The sequence below is a fragment of the Phodopus roborovskii genome, unplaced genomic scaffold (genome assembly GCF_943737965.1).
Source record: "Phodopus roborovskii unplaced genomic scaffold, PHOROB, whole genome shotgun sequence".
NCBI lineage: Eukaryota > Metazoa > Chordata > Mammalia > Rodentia > Cricetidae > Phodopus > Phodopus roborovskii.
In genome coordinates, this window is record NW_026126525.1 from 11,104,059 (window position 1) to 11,119,825 (window position 15,767).

At 48.3% G+C, this 15,767-nt stretch overlaps 1 protein-coding gene across 2 annotated transcripts in view; it reads right to left on the reverse strand.

Annotated features, from left to right (window-relative positions):
- Positions 1-1,257: 1,257 nt before the first annotated feature.
- Shroom3 (shroom family member 3) overlaps positions 1,258-15,767 on the reverse strand; it is a 147,167-nt gene continuing 132,657 nt past the window's right edge. Inside the window, exons 5-10 of one of the 2 annotated variants that reach the window (XM_051198642.1) lie at positions 13,866-13,939; positions 11,836-12,690; positions 10,275-10,766; positions 7,530-7,680; positions 2,519-2,791; positions 1,258-1,697 (exon numbers count right to left, since the gene is read on the reverse strand). In XM_051198642.1, coding sequence (XP_051054599.1) covers positions 1,344-1,697; positions 2,519-2,791; positions 7,530-7,680; positions 10,275-10,766; positions 11,836-12,690; positions 13,866-13,939 — 2,199 coding nt within the window. In that variant the 3' untranslated portion in view covers positions 1,258-1,343. Of the gene's footprint in view, positions 1,698-2,518; positions 2,792-7,529; positions 7,681-10,274; positions 10,770-11,835; positions 12,691-13,865; positions 13,940-15,767 lie in introns of both variants that reach the window. The other variant, XM_051198641.1, reaches the window with a different exon arrangement.

Consider the following 15,767-nt stretch of genomic DNA (forward strand, 5'->3'; position numbering starts at 1 on the left):
TCTCAGTGGCTGTGCACAGCCTGGTTCTTGGCCTGTAACCCCTTTCTCATCTGATTTGTTTGAATAGACTTAGACCTCAGGCCACCAAACCCCGACATATGTTCTCATCGATGTCATTCTTCAGGTTTTAATAGACCCGGGTCACAGAACCACTCACATGCTCTCACTGAAATGACAGTAGCAATCAGGTTTGACATTTAGGAGGACCAACTTGTAAAAAAATACTAAAATATCCTGATTATGTAGCTCACTAAGTAAGTGCGATTAGCTCACATCCTGCATGGGAAGGCAGCATGGATTCACTTCTGAACAGGTTTAGACTCTGGACTTCTTACAGGTTTGGAACTGTTGTCTCTGTCAATAAACTGGTGAAGATGACATGTAGCCCGAGGAGCCATCACTGGGCTGCACAGAGCCATCATCCTGGGGAAAGTGTTGTTTGATAGAGGACAGATGTGCTAAGTCCTGAGCATCATGGGAACTGGGACCTCCCACCCAGTTAACACAAGTGTAGTGTGGCCACTGGTCTTTATAAACATCAGACAAAGGCTGGAGAGATGAGTAAAAAGTACTTGTTACACAAGCCTGATGATCCAAGTTCAATCCTTAGAACCTACAAAAAGTTGTACACAAATATTGTGGCACTCACATCCACCCACACATCATATACACACAAGCATGTTTATACACAAATATATACAGGCAAAGAGTATCAGACAAGAGCAGAAGAAAAAAACCCACAAAAAATCTTCATATTCAATTTGACTATCTTTGGAATTCTTCATTAAGGTTTTCACAAAATACAAAGTTCACACGTAATGTCTACATCCACCACAAAACAGAATCAAATAAGTGGTTAGCACACAAACATAATGATCTTTTTCATTTTTAAAAATATAAATAACAAAAATGTTTAAGGTTTTACAGTTCTTAACATGTGTATCTTTTTAAGGCTTTGTGTTGCAGACTGGTCCTTGCGCCCTGATGACAGGGTGCACTGCCCACCAGCAAGGAAGGCCACTGTGGATACATCCCTGAGGGTGGCGCACACTGGCCTCTGCTGCTTCAGCCTGTGAAAACCTATAGTCAAACCCCTCCCATCAGGTCAGTGTCATGACCGTCCCTTAGTCCCTTCTACTGCACAGCGAATACAGAGTGGGAAGGCCCAGCAGCATGCAAGGTCAGGAGAACCAACCATGAAAGGCAAGGGAGGAGAAAGATGGGCTTCTTCCCACCCCCACCCCCACCCCCAACCCACAGTTCAAACTGCAGTCGTAGTGAAACACCTTTTAGATTAAATAGTGTTGAGTGTGGCATCTTTCGGTTGGGTCTTTCAGGGGAGGTTAAAGTGGAGAGGTCAAGGTTGGGAAAATGCCGCCGACAGGAGTCACGTGGCTGGTGAGGGCTGGGGGCAGGGAGATGGCCCCCGCCTTGGGCCTGAAGTCCGAGGGAAGCGACTCCAGCAGGCACTTGACCTGCTCCTGGCCCAATTTGATCTTGTCATCCAGCTTCCGCTGCTCGATGAGGAGTGTGGACTTCATTTTCACGAAGTGCTGGTAGTCTTGGAGCTGCTCGGCCGACAGATAATTGGCCAAGATGGCCAGCACCGCGCGCTCCCTCCGGTCCAAGTTCTCCTTGAGCTCCCGTGCATCCTCGTGCTGCTCAGCCAGAATCTTCCTCTTCTCGTTCAGAGAACTCTGCCAGGGTAAAGCGACAAGAAGTCAGCCAAGAACACAGGGAAGCAGATGGGCCAGGCTCCTGCATGCAGCCTCTTCCAGGGCAGCAAACCCCTTCTCTACTTAACAGTGCCTTTGTGGGCCTGGCTGTAAGGACCAGGCTTTCAAGTCTATTATCCTATGTGAACACTGTGGCCATTAAGTGGCTGTGAAACAAGCCTGACCCTGGGGGCACTTTTTTGAGTACTTTGTGTCCCCCTGGGGGCACAAAGAATCAAAAACTCTACATAGTGTGGTGGTTCCAGGCACTAACTGCTCAAGAGGACCCTGGTTCAATTCCCAGCACCCACATGACAGTAACAGCATTCCCATGCCCTCTTCAGGTAATGATTGCACAGACATAAACAGGCAAAACACCCATTAGTATACAATGAAAATAAGCTAAAAATCTTAATTCTCTCCAGGGAAGGAAGTCTGTTTTGCTTCCCTTTTTGGGGGGGGGGGTGGTGTGTGTGTGTGTGTGTGTGCGCGCACGTGCGCGCGCAGCGTACAGTGGACTCACGCCACGGCCTGGGCTCTTCATGTAGGTTCCCTGGAGCTCAGCCTGCCCCTCCCCATCCCAATAGTTCTGTGGTCTCTCGCAGTTGTCTGTCTAGCATCATGTCTGTTCTTCTCTCTCAAACTCCTAACGTCTTCATCTCCTTGTGGAGAAGCCCGTGGGTCCTGTGCGCTAAGCATCACTACTGTGTCCTGCATGGAGGCTACTCTCAGCTCCACGGGATTGTGGTTAACATCTCCCCTCTGTGGACACAGGCTGGGAGGACAGCCTGCTGGGCACATACCCTTTCTTCTTTACTTGCGTCTTCACCGAGGCCACTAAGGACGTTCTCCACTCGGGCGAGGCGTCCAGAGAGTGAGAGCAGCAGGTTGACCACCTTGTCCAAGTCCCCTATGAACATCTTGTACTTGTCAAACTCGTTGGGTTTGCAGAGCTCACTGATCAGGCCCTCCACCTCTTCCCCCAGGGCATTGTTCAGCTTGATGTCCATGAGCAGGCTCCCCTTGGCCTCCTGGAGGGTCTCCAGCTTGTGGGTGAGGCTTCCGATGAGCTCAGCCTGGAACAATAGAAGCACATGGCCATCTATGTAAGGTGGACTGGTGCCTCCTCACCCCATCCTGCCTTTAAGGCTCAGCTAAAAGCGCCTCTGCTCTACACGGGCAGATGATTCAACGTCAGAACATTTTTCTGGCCTTTCCCTGAATGTCCGTCTACAACACCTGATTACACATTGCTCATCATGTTTCCCCACAGTGTCATGGAGTTCCGCCCTTTCCACTGGTTTGTTAAATTCTCATTCAAAGCCCTTTTGTGATGTGTTCTCACTGGGAACAATATCATGAGTTAGAAGGCAGGGGCAGGGCAAACATCCTCTTACAGAGAAGCCACCAAATAGGAATGAAGGGACTTGCCCAGTCTGAAGGCTGAGCGTTAGCTGACCTGTGTGTGGCACAGAGCAGTCTCCAATAGTTCACAGGTGACGGTGAAGCTCAGTGAGAGGCCACCTGAGGCACGTGCAGCATGGGGTTATCCTCACAGAATCATTACAAACCCCATGCCAGAACACCATCAGAAGTCAGGTTTCATTTTTGTTTCTTTTAGATGAATTTGGATTTAGTTACCATGGCCCAATTACGATTTCTTGAACTTGAAAAAGGAGGCTACAAACACACACCCTGTCTATTTTGTTGGTTACAATCTCTGGGGAATCTTGCCATGTTCAGGTTTGCTTCAAAGGCATTATGTGTAGACAGTGCTGGCTCAGAACTTGTGGCAATGCTCCTGTACTGGGATTATGGGCATCAACACTATACCCAGCCTTGGACTACAAAGGACCGGAGATGGAGAAGGCAATGAAACTAATGTTTTGCTCTGAACATCTGTCATGGTTAGGAACATGTTTGAAGTGATCTAGGGATGTGTTCTACAACTGCCACCTGGGAGCCAGAACTTCTCAAGTTCTTGGTGTCAGCGGCTCACATGTCCTTGAAATAAATGCCCACACTCTGGTTTGAATAGGGACATCTTGTCCTTTCAATTTTCTAATCCCCATGGCTATGGGTGTCTAAACTGATACCTGTTGCCCTTTTAGTGGAAAAGCTGAAGGGGAGGGGGAAGGAGAGGAGAAAGATATTGTAACTAACAAACCCGTCTCCCGTGGGAGCTACTTAATTTGTAAACCTCTGACATTTACCCACTTGGCTTCTCATTGGGCAAACTGTTAACTCTGGCTGTATTTCTATAGCTTCTTTTCTAAACATAGTTCAGTGCATCCCCCTCCCATCTCACCATCTGGGCCTCTCTCCCCTCAGCACCTGATGAACACAGACTGAGTCAGAAGCCGGCTCTGACAGGATCACTGCCAGGCAGGCACTTGACCTGTGCTGTGCCATCAGCTACCCACACCACCTGCCTAAAGCTCACCATCATATCTTCGTCACTGAGCTCAAGCTTGGTGCCACATGGTACTGTCATTGTCCCAGTGTTATCGCCAAGCACAGCTAGGTGAATGGAGGGTATGGAGCATGCCTGAGCCCAAGGCTAAACCCATGTTGTCTGAGTCCAGGGCAGACTTCAGTGACCACCTTCAAATACCTCAGATGAAATAAAGCTGGTGTGAACACACTGGAAAACAACCCTAACCAGACACATCCTGTTCTCTGTGCCATCACAAGGTCAGGCTATATAGTTTGAAGAAAGCAGATGCCTGGAGGGCAATGCCAGCTTCCCCGTGTGGCAGAACTGCCTGCCTCCTGCACTGAGTGCTTGTGCCAGCAGCATCCCTCCCCCCCAAACAGCAGGCTTCTGCTGGCTGTTTTCATCTGGAGAAAACTTCTGCACTACTGGCCGAATGGCTGAGGACAGGTGGAGTTCAGGCTTCTTTCTCTGGTTCTAAAGGCAAGATCCAGGACACTGCATGCAGCTGCTACTGTTCTTGCCAAGCTTTAGAAAGTCAGGGCAGTTTCAGACTTAGCAAGGAGGCCAGACCTACAGAGGTCACGGGGCCTGGTGTCAATGTCAAACATCCTCCATTTCTCCTCCAGGAGGCTTGTGACTGGAATGCCACTATTTGAGATGGTCCCTTGGTGTCAGTTAAGGTCTAAGCTGGAGGAACAGTAATGAATCTGCAAGGTCAACTATTCCCAGATACTGTCCTCGCTGTCCCTCAGCACAGCAGCCTGGAGCCAGGGTCATCCTGACCAACCTTTCTCTTCTACCATCAGCTCCTGCCTATTTCAACAAAAACCCTTTCAGATGGCTCCTAAATGGCCCCCTGGATTGTGTGTCATGGCTGCACCACCTTCCAGTGACTGCACTCTCCTCCCACCCTGCTCCAGAGTGACTCTTCTGAAATGCCAATCTGTCCTGCCTTCTGCCAAGCCCCAGAGGGTAACCGCTGGTGTGCGGGCAGGAGTCATAACTAACCACTGCAGCTTCCCTCTTCTGCATGTTATATAATCAAACTGGAGGCTCAGGAGGGCATTGTGAGATGTTGACCTTGGCATGACACTGAGGTGCACACCAACACACGGGTGAATCTCCTGCTTTTCGTACCTTAACAGCTGCAGGGTAAACTGAGGAAAGCTTGTCTATAGAGTCTGATGAGGGGGGGCCTTAGGTAAGCTGGTGGGGAATCTGCTTTCTCTTCTTTCCCAGCTGTCTCCAATGTGCCTCCACTCAGGGAGGCCCACTATGTAGTAATGGCAAGGCACCCCAGAATCCTTCCTGAGAGTGTGAGGGGATGCCGCTCTATTTTCCTTCTAGGCTGCTATAAGTGAGAACCTGTCTTTCCAGCCAGAGGACTAAGAATAGGGGTCCCTGGGAGCCAAAGATTGTGTGGGAAACCCCTAGCGCGCGCGCACACACACACACACACACACACACACACACACACACAGAGCAAGGCAATAACCAGCCAAGCACCACAGCCATGTGGTGAAGGGGAGGCAAGCAGCCACGATGGAGCTCACATTTAAAGCTGGACATTACTTCTCAGTGGTAGCAAAGCATGTAACAACATGTCTACACACTGCAAGACTAGAGAGTGCTCAGCCCAGAATTCTGTATCCAGTGAGGACACCCTTTGCAATGATAGTGTCCTGGACACACAGACGGAAACTATACCAGTGCAGATCTATTCAGAAGGAGACGCTAAAGGAATCTTAGGGTGAGGAAGCAAGGCCAGAGGGGAACCTAGAACTCCAGAGTGATGTGCACCAGAATCGGACAGCAGAGAGCTGAGGAACCACAGCTGCCTCTCAGCACCCATTCAGGACTCATTGGCAACAGCCATTTTCAAGGGCAATGGAGCACAACAGTTGTAAGTGCTGCTGTCAATCATTTCACTACAAAATGGGCCAATAAAGTATTGGTGGAATTTTGTATAAAGACTAGAAAAGCACACAAAACCTTAACAGCCCACACATGGACTGTAACTAAATAGTGCTAATTTACTTCCTGAGAGGGTGACTTAATCCTATAAAGTACTGAGGAGTTGGAGAGATGGCTCAGTGGCTAAGAACACTTGTTACTCTCCCAGAGGATCCTAGCTCCAATGCTAGCACAAAGATGGAGTTCCAGAGGATTTGATACTCTCCTGCCTTTCATGGACACCAGACATGTTTGTGGTGAACATATATACATACATACAGGCAAAACATCTATACACATACATACAGGCAAAACATCTATACACATAAAATAATCTTTAAAAAACTGAAGATGAAAAAAGTGCTGTACTTTGCTACTGTAATGCAGAGGGCTATGCTCAGGAAAACAGGACAAAGGGAAACACTCAGTTGAAGATGTCACAGCACAGGGGATGGCACATATAAGGCTCCTCTCAGTAGCAGAGCAAAGCGTCTGATCTCCGAGCACAGAACCCACAGAATGGGCCCAGTCAGCAGGGATCTGAATGAGAAAGCTGTGGTTGGGAGAAATGTGTTGTAATGGACGCTGCAGCACACAGCACGCTGAAGCAGCAGGGACAATCTGAGGGAGTGGCCCTCAGGTCTCTCCATTTCTGGGGGTGGTGTCATCAGGTGCTTTCAGTTTCCTCCAGCACACTTGGGGGAGGGCCTGGAGCATGTTCTGTACAATAAGTAGAATGCCATGTGCAAGGCCCTGCTAGTACCTGCCAGAGCACACATCCCATGCTCACTCGCTCCTCTTGTGGAAGGCTTGCCTGGGATCTATGGAGGGCTGTAGGCAATGTGGAGGGGTGCTCTGCCCTGCAGACACAGTCTGCCCACATCTCCATGGGATGTGGGGAGGCTGTGACAACAGCAGGGTCATCTTAAAAATGTCTGACATTTACAATTTCTGTAGGAGTACCAAATGCTAACAATTACATTTCAATGCTGTATTTTAAAGGTCTTTGAGGTACTGCAAAGAGTTGGGGGTGGGAATGTGTAAAGGTCAGCCTTACATCTCCTCCAGGTGTCTAAACAGCTGGCTTTTTTCCCTAAGCAAAAGTGTAAGAGCCTCTAGTTTTCCTCTGGAATAAACTACAACCAGCGGCCTAGAACAGCGATCCGGAGCAGCCAGGAACCTCACCCAGGTCCAGTTCCAGCTGCGAGACCTTTAATAAACAGTCCAACCTCTCAAAGCTTTCCTTCATCATTTGCAAAATGAGAATGACAGCGACTTACCTGCCCCGTCTGCTCACGGGAGACCGGGGAGAACCCTCAAGTGCTATCAGATGGGACAGGTTTTCCCCTGCCCTAGAGGCTGGCAACCGTGTAAGTGTGTTTCAAAGAGTTCCACTCCCTTTGGGAGCAAGCATCCCACTCTACCTTTTTCTCGTTGACGTCCTCCTGCTCCTCCTCCTCAGGCACCTGCTCTGGCATATCTTTGATTTTGATCAGCAGCTCTGCCTTGGCAGCAGACACGCTGTAGTAGGCAGGGCAGTTGACCAGCACACCTACTGCTTCCTTGCCATCACTCCTGAAACACACGGCACAAAGTCAGAACAGCGCTTTCGCATCAGGCCTTCAGAAATGTGCAAATACTTCCACATACGTTAAGTCTTTCCCAGAAACAGTGACAAATGAACAAAGTATTTACTGGTGAGTGATTATTATATGTTGGGCCCCTAAAATCAGATAAGCCCACGGTGGAAAACTCCCAAAGGCAGCGCTGGAGATGGAAGTGGGAATCGGACTGCGAGTCATTCGGCTTCTGTTCTCCTGATGGATCCTGACGCCTCACTTCACAGAAAGACAGTGTGGATGGCTGTGGAAGCACATCCATGGTGCTGCACAGCCAGCGTACCCTGTCCTCCTTGTTCCTCTGGAATCTTGCTGATGCTTGAATGCATAGGAATACATAGTCTCATACCATACCATACACCTGTGAAATCTGGAGCTTGCTGGTTTGATAACAGTGAACTGATACAAAACCTATTCATCAGCCCGGTATGGCGGTGCCTGCCTGTAATCTCAGCACTTGAGAGGTCGTGGCAGGAGGATCAAGAATTTGAAACCAGGCAAGGCTATTGCATTTCAAAAGGAAAAAAAGAAAAAGTGGAGATAGAAACAGGGTGGCAGGCTCAAAGCTGTCCAAAAAACCTAGGAAACGAGAAATGTGGCATCTCATGCATTTGTTTTGACCATAATTGAGTTTTTCATAGTCTGTTTCTTTTCTTTTTGAGGAGCTGGGGATGGAAATCTAGGTCTTTATGCATATCAGCAAGTCTTCTACCACTACAACCTCAGTTTAGAGTCCAGATACCACTGGTGAATAAATGACTCAAGGAAGTAAGTTAGGGTCTCTTGTGGGGGAATTTTAACTCTTCAATCATGTGACATTTAACTCTGATGCTATGATTCACTCAAGAATAAAGAACCATGCATACAAACATTTTACCCATTTCCTCTAATTGGCATATCTACATGTAAGCCAGCTGATTAGGAAATCGGACAAAGCCTTCAGAGAAGGTTGCAACTTCTCTCAGGGTGTTCCTGTCCTACAGGCCACTCAGGAATCTGAGTCTTGCCACAAGTGGGCTTTCTTGCTTTCACCAGAAGGTGGCGCATGCTGTCTTTTTGGGCTCAGTGCAGCAGGAACATCTCACCACCAAATTCACCAGGGCTCATAAACTCTCAAAGGTAACTTTGCTTTGGTCTTTGTGCAGCCAGGTAGCAGCATAATTAATATATACACACCACGTGAGCTGCATGGCAGACCCATCCTTTGAGCCCTTGTGGTGCCCAGAGGACTGCCCTGAACACTGCAGGTATTCAGTGATGTTTGCTACTCTGGAGAAGTGACCGCACCTAAGGGTAGCCTCGACTTCCCAAATCTGAAACTGAAGAGACAGACGGGGTAACAGTAGGACCTCGAGTTAGAGAAGTTCTGAGAACGTAACCCATAGACTGCAAATGCTACGCACACAGCTCTTTTCTTCCTCCCACCCAATGAAACACGGTATTCCTGCTACTGATTCAGAGAACCAGCGGGAAGTTTCTAAGCTGCAAGCCCGTATGTGGGTGAAATGTTCTGTTTGTATTTCATCTGGAAACTACTCACTGCTGAGTCCCAGTCTGTCAATAGGCATAGTTTTCACTGAAAAAAAGGAAATAAAACCCACTCTACTCCTTTTCCTAACAGTCTTTAACGAAATCAAATATGTAAGAAAATCTTAGAATAACTCAAATCCACGTAATGGGAAACACAACTGCTCAGTTCTCATGCTGTGACTGGATTCTGGAGCAATGTTCCAAGCCCAGCATAGGACTTGGGAGCCTCCACATCTAGGGGGCATTCCCTCTGAGACCTCAATCCTCAGGGTTTGAGCAAATGCCCCCAAGTGAAATATCCCATATACGTCTAATTCTCTACACCCCTCTCTTTTTCTCTCTTGGTTTTTCAAGACAGGGTTTCTCTGTGTAGTCCTGGCAGTCCTGGAGCTTGCTCTGTAGATCAGGCTGGCCTTAAACTAGGAGATCTGCCTGCCCCTGCCTCCCAAGTGCTGGGATGAAAGGTGTGCACTGACACCGCCTGGCTAGGCCCCTTTCTTTCTCATGAGGACTTGTCCACTGATCATGTGGAGGCCTCAGATATGCCCACATCTCCTTGCTACCTTCTTAGCCCTGAGCCTAGGAGGTCCCTGAAAGTATGGCAGGACAGGACAGGATAGGCAATCATGTGTTTGCTGAGTTAGGAACATTGTATAATTGCTAAGAGAGAAAGAAGTCAGGGTTCAAATCCAATTGCTTCCTTCCACTTGGACATTTTAGGGCTTTGGTGGAGGCAGACATTAACATACCTGTGAGTATCAGAGGTAGCTGCCAATTCTCAGGGGTGCTTGTGACAATGACAGGCAATGTTTACATGAAGGAGGAAAATGAACAGTGGGTATTAAAGACAATGACTCCTACTGCTCTCATTTTCGCTGCTGGGATTTGGAATGTCACATATGCTCAATGATCTGTGGTGGCAGGAATATATCACTTGAGTACTCCAGAATGCCATGACCCACAGGAGTTTGGTTGTAAGGCTCTGTGGGGATGGGGGGAGGGTCACTGCAGGGGACTTACCTCTTGGCTTCACACCCTGTCTGTCTGATGGTTTCTTCTAAGGCTTTCCTCCTTGCGCCGCTTTCCTTAAGCACGTTAACATCCCTGGGGAACAGACCCTCCATTAGGTCCATCGTTGTCTTCCTTCTGGAGTCCGGGTCCAAAATGTCTGCCAGAGATTTGTCTTGGTGGACAATTTCCTTGGCAAGAGCTTCTGTTCGGATATCTTCCGAGGTCTTCTGGGGCTCTGCATGGATATTCTGCTCTAGATCCTGAGTTCTACTGACAGACTCACGGGTGAGGCTTTGGGTCTGGTTGGGAGAGGCCTGCTTGCCAAGAGAACTGGAGAGCTGCATCTGAGCATTCCCATCGGAAGGTGTGCTGGACTCGACTTCTGAACCTGTGGCTGAAGTTTGGGGTGCTTTGGGAGTCGTTATGTGACTACTTTCGGAATGGACTGCACCAGGCACGTGCCTGTCCCTTGTGACTGTCACCTTGGGAAATCGGCAGGAACTACTAGAGAAAGAAAAGAAAGCATGGTGAAGAGAAGAGTCAACAAAAAGCTGAAGGTGAGGACAACAGGGAACGAGAGAGAGAAATTCTCATTAGGGCTACTCAAATCAGGAGTGGTGTGAGGAGACACAGCGGTGGTATGCTCCCAGCGCACAGAGCTCTAAAGGGCCTTCTCCTGAGCCCAGGGCTGGTCCCAAGACACTCACTAGCAATTTAGTTTGACAAATGTTGCTATTGGGCTCCAGAACTTTCTAGAAGGTGCAGATAAGACAGAAAATGGTGGTGAAGTGACATTTGGGGCATTTCGAAGAGGCTACCCCATAGCCTCTGCCTCCTGAGTGCTGGGATTAAATGCTTGGCTCCAAAGAGTGGCATTTTTTTTTTTAACATTTTATTTTTACATGTATTTATTTGGGGGAGAATGTGTGCCATGGTATGTGTATAAAAATTAGAGGACAAGCTCTCTCCTTTCACTATGAGGGTCCCGAAGATCAAACTTAGGTCATCAGGCTTGGAGGCATGTGACCTTACTAACCAAGCCATCTCACTGGACCCCAGAGAATTCTGCTGTGAGCAATCACCAGTCTCACAGGCTGGTTCCCACCACTTCCCCTAAATACCACTGACTGCTAGCTCTGCTAGCTGTCCTTTATGTCTGTGGACACGGAGTACCCGTAGACCGGAAGCCTAATCTGGGGTTTAGTACCAGGAGGCCCTCACAGTCAGACCAAAGCCGCATTCTCCACTGTCTGTTCTGCCAGCAATATAGCAGCATTTCTGGATCCTATTTCTTTGATTGATCCGAAACTCAGTCAAGAGGAGTGGGTCTTGACTCTTTCAAGTCTCACTTCTCAGTGTGTACAGTAAGAGCTAAGCCCCTCAAGGCAAACAAGTGAACTGTGGTGGCAGCTTCATGAGTTAAACCAACATGAAGATTCTTTACCTTAAGGCTCTCCTGTGAGCAACACAAGGATGCCTTGGGGTCCCTGGCTGCGAACACCTGTGAGTGAAAGCCGACCCCCCCTTCCCCTCAGCCAAAGGCTTGTCCTGGCTGCAGCTGCTCACTCACCTGCTGCCGGGTTCCTTGTATGCCTCGCTGTCTATCAATGCCTCGTGCATGGCCTGGGGAGGAGGTGGAGGGAAATCATCAGAGCTATTCACTAGGGTTTCCTGGCTCAGTAGAGAGCACGGAGGTGGAGGTGGGGGCAGCACCTCGAATGTGGGGCTTGAAGTAACCTTGGGGTGCAAGTCCTTCACAAACACTTCGTCATCATAGTCTCCCCGGGGTAGCGGGGAAGCCTGAAGGGCTGACTCTGATATTCGGAGAGAGATCCTCCCTGGAGTGTCTGGGTCTGAAGTGCTGCATGAACTGGGCAGACTCTGATTTTTACAGTGCTTCAGAGTTGCAGACTCAGGTGCCAAGGCATCCTCTGAAAGGCTGTCCTCTCTGGCTTCATGGGCCCACTTCACCCAGGATGGAGGGGGCCGCTGGGGCAGTGATGCCTTCCTCCTCATGCCCTCTTCTAGCCCATGCTCTGGGCTGCTGAACTCATGGCACTTTGGGCTGGAAGGCTGGGTAACTGCAGGGGTGGAAGGTGGAAGCGGCTGTCGCTCCATCTGCCCATTCCTTTCAGTCTGATGATCCATGGTAAGCTGTGGCCGGTAACTGGAGGGGACAGGAGATGGCAGAGGGGACCTGAACGGGGCCATGGAGGCAGCTTTGGCATCTGGAAAGTGGCCTTGCGTTCCTGACGGAAGTGGCCTAGGGCAAGGTATTCTAAGTTGCTTCGGGTGGTCTGGAACTCCAGAACATTCCATAGGAGCTGGGGAACCAACAGTAGAACCTGAGCCATTCTGGCAAGGGGTAGGATGGTGAGGAGGCAATGCTGGCTCTTTCTGGCCTCTGTCTGAGCAACTGGTAGACCTGGAACAGGGCAGACAGGACAGTCAGAGCTCTATTGAAAGGGCAAACCCTGGGCATCAGGCACAGATGAGGACCCTCACCCCCAGAGAAGTCAGACACTCTCCCTGGACCAACTTAAAGTAGCCAGGCAGTGTCAGCACAATCCTTTTCTAACCCCCACTCACAGCCCAGTTTCCTGCCACCACATACATGTAAGATGGCTTCTGAGGACAAGCTATGGAACATGAAGGAAAACAAGGAACACAGTTCTCCAGCTTCTTTCTCTTTGGACCACTTTGGGGAGCTGCTCTCGGCTCTGATGCCTCCCTCACTGCCTCCCTGCAACACCCGGAGGGAGGAGTCTGCCTGGGAAGCACTTGTATGGCTGCTGAGTCTCAAGATTTGATTTTAACATTTCTGTCCTGAGTCTCTCAGTGTCCCTCACTCCCTAAGACAAAAAGGGACAAACAGATAAAAAGGAGGGGGCCACCTAGCCTGCTTTCAAGGAGATTCAATGTGATGTGGCAAGCGTCTAGGCATTAGACTGGCTCCTTACTGGGGGTTGTACTATTTTGTGTTTATGATGTCCCCTTTAAAAGCCTTTAGACGTACATTATAAACACAAACTATGCAATAGTCGGTAAGGAGCCAGCCTAATCCTTGGGCGTTTTTAGTTTGTTTGGTCTCACTCACCACACTAATATTAAATCCCTTTGGAAGCAGGATTTAAGTTCAGTGCTTCATTTGGTTGACATTCTTCACGGTTATTGGTTTTCTGTTTCTCAGGAATAATTTTAGGGTAAAAACAAAACATCTTAGTTCATTTTGCTAATATAATCAAGGTTCATATTTGATAGGATTTCTTCTTTTTTTGAGGCTGAACAATATTCCACTGAGTCCACCACGTTCTGTTTATATGGTCATTCCCAGATGGAGACTTGAGTTCTTGACTATTTCTGACTACTGTCAATGGTAAACAGCTGCTATCAACTTCACATGTGAGCCTTTCTCAGACTCGGCTTTCAACCCTTTGGGATATAGACTCGGGCTTGCTACGGGTGGAGTTTTTAACGCTTCCAGGATCTTCCGTGCTCTTTGCTTTGCTGCCACCGATTTACATGCCCTCAGTGTACAGAGTTCTGACTTCTCACCCTTGTCAACATTTGTTTTTTCTATTGCCACGTACACACACATACCTAGATCCAGTGCCAGCCAAACAACAAGGGTCCTTCACAAAACCAAAGCCACCGTCTTCCTGCAAGAGCACATCCTGGAAGCAGAAGAAAGGGACACTGAAGTAGGGTGCAGGAAGGAAAGGGGAGGGGCCTGCACACTGGTGACCTACTGTGGTCAGGTACCACGGCAGCACTCTCACAGACACTGCCCTCAGTCCCCAAAGCTCCGGGAAGACTGCTGACGGCAGGCATCAGTGAGGACACGCCCAAGGTCAGAAATGGGTCAACACGAGAACTTCCGAAGTTTCTGCAGGCATCTGTCCTCACAAGAACGTTTGTCAAGGAAGAGATGCCGAAGAAGGATTATTTTGGAGTTCACAATCACTACAATACTCAAGAATGATGATAATGACACAAATTCCATGGGTCAAACTTTTAAAATGGCAACAAGTGGTGATGGTAAATAAGACAACAGGAAAAATTACAATTTTGAAAGATTTCAAGTGTTCTAAATATGAATCTAATTTGTAATTAGGTGACAGTAAACTCTCCCAAGTCTTCCGGTTAGGTGATATCAGAGGCTTTTCAGAGTAGTTTTTGTTTTTTTACTATGAATAGATACTGGTACCTTGAAAGGGTTAAAACTGCAACATGGATAGTGTAAAATCTGTCCTGGGTGATCTGGTCATGAAGAAGAGGACACTGACGCTATGGATGACATAATCAGCTCTCCATTGTTTACAATAATATGACACAGGTGGGAAAGGAGAATGCATATATAATCTGAACCTAATAATGCCTTAACTCACTATTTACTCATCTAATGGGATAACTTCCTTATCCATGTTTTTGACTGGGTAAAAGAGGAACTCATAGTCAACGAAGACTCAGACGGGGAGATAACGAGTGGACAAAGTGCTTAGTGGGAGCTGGAGTTCGGATCCCTAGAACTCACACCAAAGCTGGTGGTCATAGTGGCCTGCCTGTAATTCTAGCACTCCAGAGACAGGGAGTCCCAGAGCGAGTTGGCTAGATAGATTAAGTTACACTCGTGAGCTTTGGGTTCAACTGAGAGATCTGTGTTACTACCATCAGCCCAGGGGGAAAAAAGATTCTCAACCTACACACACACACACACACACACACACACACACACACACACCCTACAAACATATACATGTGTAAACAAAACAGTCAAACGTTAGATAGAGATACAGAATGCTTGCCTAGCATGCATGAGGACCTAGGTTCAATTTTCAGTATGGTCTCTTCTCTCCACTGCTGTTCCCCAAAGGTCAAAGGTATTCACAGGCGGATGAAGTGAATGAATGCCCAGACATTAATAATCCCACAACTCCCTTATTAGGTATATTACTGTGTGCCAGACACTTTGCTTAGTATCTTGTACGGAATATTATCTACTTGACACTTCCATTGAAACTTGCATGTCTACACACATGCACAAGTACACATGTACATACACAATTAAGTGTGTGAATGTAGCTCACTTAAACAGAGGAACTAGGATTCAAGCCAGGCCTGCTTCAAAGCCCAAGATTTTTCTGTGGAATTTCAATGAGTTAAATGCAGCTGATGAGTGCGATCAGGTTTGAACACATGAAGATGAATCCCATGCACTGACTACCACTGCAGGACAGAAGCCCCTGTTCTCAGGAACTCTACGGTCCTTTAAGTCTCGCCCCACCATCCTCCCTGTTGACCAGGTGGGCCAGTTTTTGCCAACAGTTAGCCTGAGCCCTAGGACCCATCTGAGTTCCTGGCACTGCCCTTAACAGTTGTTTGTTCTGCAACTGTACTCTCGAGTACAAGGGAAAAAGCATGGGTGCCGTGTGTTTTGGAGAGAATACCAAGGAAGCAGGGGAGAGGCCTTATTTCGTCAAGTTTTGGAGTAAAGCTCTCAGG